The sequence below is a fragment of the Astyanax mexicanus genome, chromosome 13 (assembly GCF_023375975.1).
Source record: "Astyanax mexicanus isolate ESR-SI-001 chromosome 13, AstMex3_surface, whole genome shotgun sequence".
In the NCBI taxonomy this organism is placed as follows: Eukaryota; Metazoa; Chordata; class Actinopteri; order Characiformes; family Acestrorhamphidae; genus Astyanax; species Astyanax mexicanus.
The window spans coordinates 45650551-45660565 of NC_064420.1; the positions used below are offsets into that span (position 1 = coordinate 45650551).

A 10015-nucleotide genomic window follows, 5' to 3' on the forward strand; every position below is an offset into this window, starting at 1 on the left:
GTTGATGCTCAACTGACATTTAACTAACACTGAATTGAATGTCCATTAAATGTAACTTAACCCTATGTTAAATGTAAATGATTCAAAATAGAATATAACCCTACACCTAATCCTTGCCTTAACCATGAATTAACCCTAAAATATAACTTTACACTTAACTCTAACCCTAACCTTAACCTAAGCTTAAAATCAAACCCTAAACCCAATGCTAAAATGTTAATATTAGAGTTTGGGTTAGAGCTGAATGCTGGGGTACATTCAATAGAGAATCATTAACTTTCAGCTTTCAGTTCAATTTCATTTAATAGACATTCAGTTAAATGTTAGGTGAGTGTCAGCTGAGCATCAACAAGGCCATCAAATGGACCATCCAAGTAAAGTGTTACCACACTTTTTTTTTTTTTTGTGGAATCAGTGGCGATGATGACGTGATGCGATTTACTCTGAATATGATTATGTGTTTTGAGCAAATAAATAGAGTTATAATGGAAGAATAAAACTATAAACTTTGAAGGAAATCTTATTTTTTAGGTGTATGTGTTAATGGGTTTCTTACGGTGACCGAGAAAGCCCAGCGCAGTGCAAATTGAAAAGCGCTGCAAAAGCACAAAACACATCCATCAAAATTACAACACAGGCGCAGCAAAAAGAAAAACGCGCTGCAAAAAGAAAAACGCGCTGCAACTAGAAAAACGCGCTGCAAATAGAACCACAACACAACGGAAGTGAGTCACAACACAACAGAATTTTCCAGGGGGACCTTAAAAGATGCTGTACCAGCTGTATACAAAGGACAGTAAGTGGCAAACAAGCTTCTGAAAAGTAAGTTATGTTTATTACCTGTGATTACCACGGTTGTGTGCATATTATTAAAAGTTCTGCTTCACAAAACGCCTTGTTTGCCACTTATTGTCCTTTGTACACATAGTGAAGTCCGAGACGTTACTGAAGACGCAGCTTAGCTGGTACAGTATCTTTTAAGGTCCCCCGGGAAAATTCCGTTGTGTTGTGACTCACTTCCGTTGTGTTGTGGTTGTATTTGCAGCGCGTTTTTCTATTTGCTGCGCCTGTGTTGTAATTTTGATGGATGTGTTTTGTGCTTTTGCAGCGCTTTTCAATTTGCACTGCGTTGGGCTTTCTCGGCCACCGTAGTTTCTTGTAGATTTAGCTTTACCGCACTGAGATGTCATCACTATTTTTAGAAAGTGTAAGTTCTGCCCTTTCTAACCATATATGGTTTATGCTGATGTGTGAAACATTCTTAAGTAATTAAGCTGAGAAATCAAGGTGGGATTTTGGACGTAAAATCCGCCTGTATAGTTCAAAGGGTTTAAGAGTTCTAAAAGTTTATCCTGCTTTTGTTGGAGTAACTGCTTCAACTGTGAGAAATTGATTGCATTCAATGACAAGCAAGGACTATACACTCTAAAAAACAGAGGTACGATATGAGTACTTTTTTGTACTCAAAGTTACACTCTTCATAATTGTAGCCTCAAAGGTACAATATTGGTCTTTACAGGGTCAGATTTGTTCCCTCTGAAGTACTTTCAGCAATAAGTACAGATTTGTACCATTTAACCTGCAGACAAAGGGTACATTCAGTATTCTGTACTATCACTGTACTAATAAACTATATATATATATTTTATTTGCATTTTTTTTATTTGAAAGCCAGACAATTTTGGATCATGAAGTTTTTCAGCACATATTTAGTTGATGATAATGTTTATAATCTTTATAATCTTTACTGGCACAAAAAACATGGGTACAAAAAAGGGCTCCCACTGAAAGGTACTTTTTTTGTACCTCAATATAAGGTACAGCCCCAGCGACAAGCTTTGTACTCTTTTAAGTACAAATCTGTACTTACTTTTCTTAGAGTGTGTACAATCTGTGCTGTGTGCCTGTGGAAAAGGGGTAAACTGGACTGTTCTAATCATACAGCGCTGGCCCTCCACCAATCAGATGGGTGCTTTTAATGCCAGCCTGAGGCCTGTAGCCTGTAGTGCCCGCGGGTAAAGAGAGAGAGTGAATGCCTGACGGGTTCAGATGACACTGCATGTGCTCAGTGTCAGGGATCGGTCAGCCAATGCCACTTTGATCAGATGACAGATACCAGAGCAGCAGCAGCAGCAGCAGCAGCAGCAGCAGCAGCAGCATACTTCAGCTGTCTGATTCCACCGCTCACTGCTCTATAACATTACTCTATACAACCATTCTCCTCTGTTTTACACAGTGTGAACCTTTCATAATGAATAAACCAGATTTACTATATACAGGTGCATCTAAAAACTAAATAAAACATCTTTGAAAAGTTTCTATATTTCAGTAATTCAGTTCAAAAAAAGGTGAAACTCATATACAGTATTATATAATGTGAACGTAGCCTAATACACCCCTAGTGAAAAAAACAGTAGATTAAAGTAAACTAAGCATTATTATGCGATAGTGCACTAAAATATACTTTTTGTAGCCACTTTATTATTAATCAGTATATTTAAAGAGAGCTAAAATGGAACAACTTTTTTTTTAATTATTATACTTTAATTACAGTATAAAAATAGTACAAAAGTCTTACTTGTGCTAAAATGGAACTGTTTTAAATATACTTAAGTAACATTTAAACATCTAATATTTCATATATGTAACCCCATATTTTATTTTAAATATGCTTACAGTAAGGGCGGCACGGTGGCGCAGTGGGTAGCACTTCCGCCTCACAGCAAGACGGCCTGGGTTCGATTCCCGGCTGGGGCGACCCGGGTCTTTCTGTGCGGAGTTTGCACGTTCTCCCCGTGTCTGCGTGGGTTTCCTCCGGGTTCTCCGGTTTCCCCCCACAGTCCAAAGACGGCACGTTCAGGCTGATTGGAACTTGGTTGAAATTGCCCCTTAGGTGTGAGTGAATGTGTCTGTACTGTTACCGACCTACGAGTCCTCTTCTGAGGACGAGATCATAGAACCTTGTGAATAAACGTTACCTATCCTGCCACGAAATAGCTGACGAGCTGATGTGGCGTTAAACTCGACTGACCTGACCTGACCTGACCTTACACTAAAATTATATTATATATTAGAAATGTACTAGAATTGATGAGTGAGGTTAAATATATGTGATCTATTTCCATTAGAGTACAAATATGCTCCATTTATGTTCCTGTCTTTTGTAAGTAGCACACTTCTTGTATATACTTCGCTGGGAATGAAAATATATTTTTTAATATACTGTACTGTATTTTTTTGCATGTTACAAATTTACTTAGATTTTTTTTTTATAAATGTAGTAATTTAATGTATTTTATAAAAAGGTTACATGATACATTGCACTTTAAGTGAACTACTGTAACAGTTGTTTTTAACACACTTTGCTAAAAATGTACAAAAGTATATTTGGAAATAAGTCAATTTTTTTTTTAAATAAACTATATTATACTTTATAAAAGTATGATCAAAGTTAACTTTGAAACATTTGATTAAAAGTGTAATATTTATATACTTTAAAAAGATTTTAGATAAGTACGTAAATCTGTTTTAGGACATTTCATTTTCACCAGGGTAGGACTGAAATAAACTGAATTAAGAGAATAGAAAGGACAATTAATTAAAGTGTGTGTGTGTGTGTGTGTGTGTGTCACCCTGGCAGGTTCTCGCGGTCGGATGAGCTGTCGCGCCACAGACGCTCTCACTCTGGAGTGAAGCCATACCAGTGTCCCGTCTGTGAGAAGAAATTCGCCCGCAGCGATCACCTGTCCAAACACATCAAAGTCCATCGCTTTCCACGAAACAGCAGGACGGCACGCTCTTCATACTGACCCTGCATAACCCCCCCAACACCAGGGGCATGGCGAGAGCGCCGGGGACAGCGAGAGAGCGCGAGAGAGAGAGAGAGCGCGAAAGAGAGAAAGCACAAGGGTACTATAGCTACAGAACCTTTGCAAAGAACCTTGATTTGCTCAAATTACGAGCAGGACGTGAGAAATGCCGAGCCGTTGTACTGTGATGATAATTTATTGTGGAAAGCAAGCGAGCGAAACTGTTACTTGACACAACTACACATCGTCAGCGATGTCCTAACTAAGCTTCTTGTAGATTGTATTTTTGTAGGGGGTTTGTGATAGTTTTCTACGGACCTTTTATGAACAAATGCCGCAATTACGGCAACTATGTTTTATGCAAAGTATTTTTTCTACTTCGAGGTATGAATTGTTTTTGGTTGATGTCTCCGCCTATCTCTCTAAAAGCATCAACATTCCTTTATCTATCATCTATTATCTACTATCATTATCACAATGCCTCCTCCTCCTTTCTTTTTGGCCAAGGCATAGTTATTATGCAAAATTATGCTAAACCAAAATATAACAAAAAGAAAAAGAAAAAAAAAACACGTGGGTTCGTTTGAACTACTGATCACGTCAATGACTGTAGAAAAACATGGGTTTTAGACGGACAGTTCTGGTGGAAACAGCAGAGTTGAGGTGCACATCGAATTCTGCCGTGATTTGATCAGCCGTGGTTTTATGTTTTTTTGGATACAATCCGGGTTAGCACCCGAAAAACATCCCTTTCAGACAGCTTCCTCTTACAGCGTCCACAGTTAATCCTGTTGGATGTGGTTCCTCCTTCTTGGTGGTATCTCGCTGACATTGCCCTGAATACCGTGGCTCTTGATGCATCACTAAGACTTGAAGACTTGCTGTCTTGGTCACAGATGCTCCAGCAAGACGTGCACCAACAATTTGTCCTCTTTTGAACTCTGGTATGTCACCCGTAATGTTATTGTGTGCATTGCAATATTTCGAGAAGTAAAACTGTGCTCTTACCCTGCTAATTGAACCTTCACACTCTTACAGCTCTTACTGGTGCAATAATGTGCAATTAATGAAGATTGGCCACCAGGCAGCTCCAATTTAGCCATGAAACCTCCCACACTAAAATGATGACAGGGGTTTCAGTTTCATTGTCCAACCCCTGTAGGTCTGTTCCTTTATGTTCTATAGGAATGAAGCCAAAACTTGAAATTTGATGTCATTTTAGCATTTTAGCACCTTAGTCTCGCATTTCTCAGACTGCCGTCCTTAAGCTCACAGCACAGTATACAGGACCTGAGGCAAAGCAAAGATTTTTTCCACTGGATACTGGATACAGTTTGTCCAGAAAGTGTAAAATTTTGATTGATAAAATTTTCTCGACCTTTAAAAAACGCTTTTATTGTGGTCATTTCTGCCTCTGCAGCGCCCTCTCAAGTTCAACTGTGCTATAGGCCTGGATGATGTTACAGTGTACTTTTTAGGTACGCAGATACAACATCACAATATGCAAATCAGTCAATCAATAATACCACCCCCAATAATACCACTCAGCCAATCAGCTCTCCCTCCTGCCCCTGCCTCTAAACCCATACATCACCCAGTGCCTCTCCCAAGCCTTTTTTTAAATTTGAGCTGAGAGTGAAGTCAGCTAAAATCAGGAGTTTTAATGCTCACTGTTGAAATTCTTTGGAAACTGGTGATTAAAAAACACTTTAAAAGGAAACAAATGAGATTTAAATAAATGGGCGGAGCTACACACATACATATTAATACTGCAACCAGACAGCAGAGTGTTGTGTCTATGCTTTTCTACAGTCATTGGACCGTATAGTCAGGAATGTGCCGATATAAGCTACTATAAGAAAGCATAATAAACACATTATAGATTTATTACTAATTCACCCACATTCGGTTAAACTGTTAAACTGCGATAAGCTTCAGAAACGCTGTGATGATCAAACGAGTCCGATGCAGCGGTCGTCGATGTGAACCAGCCGGCCTTCTGATCAGTATTGAAGACGTTTTATTTTAAACCACATTTGGAACAACTTTTTTTATTTATTTATTTGATCAGAATCATCTATTGTCTGTTTTTTTTCCTTTCTTGATGTTTTTGATCTTCTGAAAGCGAAGCTATTGGAGATAGGGGTGGGCAATATGGCAATATTTTATCGTATCGTGATAAATTCTGTTATCATTGTACACAATATCATTTTCTCAGTATAATGACGATATTGTTAGTCAGTGCTGGGTGATATGATCTCACATCAATATCACTGCATTAAAATAATCAAAATATCAAGATTGAGCATTTTACCTCAATTATGATAAATAAACAATTATTTTACTGAACAATGGACACAGCATTTTTCTTTTACATGAGCTTTTATATGATTTTATATCGTCGCTGTCCTATGAAACACACATCTCCATTTTTGTCGATTTTTAGGTTACTACATAATTTGAACAGGCAAACTCTCCCTTACACTGTATCAAAATTTATTGATGAACGGACCAATAGAAACTCTTCAAACTGACCTGAAATAAACTCTTTTTACATTGACTTCCATTAAACGTTTACAAGTTTTTTTCTCTCTCCTGTAAAGTTTCTGTTTTGGAGATGATAAGTGTTTTTCATTGGACAGCGACGATATGGTCTCGCATGTCTCAGACTGCCTTCATTGAGCTTACAGCACAGCCTTAATGAGGATAAATGGGACCAGAAGCAAAGCAGATTTTTTTCCACAGGATGCTGAATACGGTTTGTCCAAAAAGTGTAATGTCCCAACAGTAAAAGTGCAATTAATATAGTTTTCTACCAAAACATTTTCATTTCCATCAAATTACATCAAAATACAGTAGCGGAGCTTAGCTCTGTTTCTCGCTGAGATAAACCGAAGCTACTATGATCCGTTTCAACTCCAGTTCAAGCTCCAAGAACCAAGAACCAAGAATCGCGTCGCAAAGCTCTTTACTATCTTACACCCCGTCAACAGTCTATTTTCATGCCTTGAGCTCACAATGTAAAAATAGTGTAAGAGTCCCGGAATAAATCTACACTGCTGAGCTTGGTGGTCTGGAAGTGAGGAGGTGTGTTCAAGTAAATTTCTGGTGTGTTTCTGTCTTGCCAGCAAGAAAATACAGGTGCGCCACTGACCTATTAAAATCTTGACAACAGTCTACAGTCTGCCGCCCAATCCTCTCTTAGCTACGCAGGATTACCATCACCAAGGTGATACCAAAGATTCACTGACACGCCCTAAATCATGCTGCACGATCCGCAAATGCGCTAACAGAGTTTAAACAATCTAAAAAAAAGTCTCCTGATATTACAATGAAAGGGATGTGACAGTAGCCCTCTCCGGATGAGATTAGTTTTTCAGGGGGTTCTGGGGTAATTTTCTCTTTCATGGAGGGGGTCCTCTGTTGTTTTATTCCCGCCCGGAACGGCCATTTATGTGTTTTTCTCAGACATTTTCTCAGAGAAAATTACAGGCTGAATTATCTACTGTTTTTGGCTGAACTCCGTGGTCCTCCAGTTATTTTAGTCCTGTCCGGATCCACATCTGACTTTTGTCTTCTCATGTTTAATAAAATAGCTATTTGTCCACTGCCGCGCACTGTAATTACACTTTGGGCGCCATGTGTTTCCATGGAGATCCAGATAAACACAACAGCGAGTGGAAGGAGTGGAGGAGCTACTGAACACTGTGTCACGTGACCGAGAAAGCCTAAAAAAAACTCACTGGTCCTCCTGTTTTTTTTCATTTGCAGTCCGGATGCTAGAGAGTAGAAGTGTGAAATATTTTTTACAGACGTCCCCCCGAGAAACTAATCCCATCCGGATAGGGTTTAAGAGAGAGAACACCATCTACCCTTATAGAAAGTACAGGATAAATGATTATTATCTGAAGTAAAAATGTTGTGATGACTTCAAATATTGTGATATAATATTTTACCGTATTGCCTACTCCTAATTGGAGTATCAAGAATGTGGCGTATCTGTTAAGCCTTTATTTCAAGTGTATTGTTTAGGGGGCCAAGCTACACAATAAGGCACTTAAGGATGTAAAATGTTGGAACTGATTGTGTGTTGTTGTTTGGGAAAAGGAAAAAAGGGGGGAAATAGCTCTGTGGCGTCTATATGCTGTCCAATCATACATCCCAACCTGATCGCACGAATATAAACTCATACCTCTTAATAATCAATTCTCTGCTATGATGCTAACGCGGCTCACAGTGAACCAATGCACTCGGATTCGGTCACATCTGCTGGCAAATTCCAAAAGTGCTGATTAGCACTATATTACCATGGTTTAATGTGTACCTTAAACTTAGGTTCAGGCCTTAAGCTTAGGTTCAGTCAGCAGGTAAAGAGGAGTAGTGAGGATAGTAGAGGTCAGGACTGGTATGTTTGATTGGGCGCCACATCGATCAGTTAATCAGATTAATCCTTTCTATACAGAAGGCCTATGCATTACGCCATTTTTGGAGTTTTTTTTTTATTAATTTTTCAGTATAACCATCCGAGCAGCCTTGCACTTAGAAGTGTTTCCCATTTATGGAACAATGATTCCCATCCACACTAACCTGCACTCAACAAAATAAAGGTGCTTCAAATGATTAATTGAGGGATGCAATAGAAGAACCGCTTTAAAGATTTTAACGTTTTTAACGCTTTAAACGTTTTCACATCTGCACTTTCTAGTCCCCTTAAACCAACCACACAATCTGTCCAGTTTTCTGAATGATCCTGTTACAGTTTTTGGAACATTCAATCTTTCAAGTTTTCTGAATGTTTCTGTTAACGTTTCTGGAACGTTCAATATGTCAAGTTTTCTGAATGTTCTCAGATAGGAACAGTAAAATGTGGCACTGACCGATTAAAACCTTGACAACAGTCAACAGTCTGCCGCCCAATCCTCTCTTAGCTACGCAGCATCACCATCACCAAGGTGATACCAAAGATTCACTGACACGCCCTAAATCATGCTGCACGATCCGCAAATGCGCTAACAGAGTTTAAACAATCTAAAAAAAAGTCTCCTTATATTACAATGAAAGTGATGTTACTGTAACCCGGGGTGTCGCGTGCTTGGCACCACCTGCACACTTAGTCCACCTCTGATGGTAGCTTTTCCTCTGCGTTGTGTATTTTTTTGTTTTCAAGGAGAGAGGCAGACTGGACACCAGTAATGTTCTTTTTGGATCGCAGCTCAGTAGCAGCAGTTTATTTAGTGACAGTTTCTCTCTCAGCATACATGCAGTTTCTCTCATCACACAGCATCAGACAGATCTGCAGGTCTCAGCCACCTTCACAAAGGATAACACAGAACTGAGTGTTTTAATATCTCTATCTCTATATCTCTATTACACAGCACCACATAGCTTATTTTAAATCTTAGGTTTCACTGTCACCTACTGCATATAAAACACTAAAACTGCATAAAAATATAAATTTATAAAAATAAACACTTAACAGAGCCATATTTTACACTAAAAACAGTAATATTTTACCTCAATACATTATAACCATGCGGTTCCCTCAATAGCTGCATGTTCAACATAAAACCCCCAAAATAACACATAAAACATCTCAATATACACTAAATACACATTAATACAGTGTCCTGGAACCTTTTACTGCATTTTAGAGCATAATATAACTGTGGATGGTTTAAATAAACAAATATATTTAACTGGATGCTTTAGAACCGATCCTACCTTCACAAAGGATAACACAGAACTGAGGCTCACTGCTTCCTGAGCAGCCAATTACTGTGGGCTGAGCCAAAGCGCCACCTAGCGGCTTGGAGGGGAACTACTGCCTACATCCACCCCTACTAAGGATGATGGCGTTCCTGCCATCTAAATAACACTGACCCCCAACAGCTAGAACATTAACTGGGTCTCTGAGTTACTTAAATGAATGTTTGTGCGCTGTGTGTGAATGTGTGTGTGTGTCATATGTGTGAGGTATCATTTCTGCCATTCCCCATTCTCGCCAGCTCCCATATTCTCCGTCCTCTGTTTATCTTGTCCTCCACAGTCTCCTCTCCAGGGACATACATCTGATACGACAGTCTATTCGGTGCTCGCCTCTTTCTTGGAGGATTGCGGCGGAGGGCATCTTTACTGTCTGCGCATTCATTGGGTACTGGCGAGTTCTGAACACCTTGGGCCATAGTTTCCTCTGGCTCTCTTATGCC

The 10015-nt window shown here is 39.2% G+C and overlaps 1 protein-coding gene across 2 annotated transcripts in view; it reads left to right on the forward strand.

Annotated features, from left to right (window-relative positions):
* klf15 (Kruppel-like factor 15) overlaps positions 1 to 6161 on the forward strand; it is a 31583-nt gene extending 25422 nt beyond the window's left edge. For both annotated transcript variants that reach the window (XM_022676817.2, XM_049463151.1), the window contains exon 4: positions 3641 to 6161. In XM_022676817.2, the coding sequence (XP_022532538.1) occupies positions 3641 to 3809 (169 nt within the window). In that variant the 3' untranslated portion in view covers positions 3810 to 6161. The remainder of the gene's footprint in view (positions 1 to 3640) is intronic.
* Positions 6162 to 10015: the final 3854 nt, after the last annotated feature.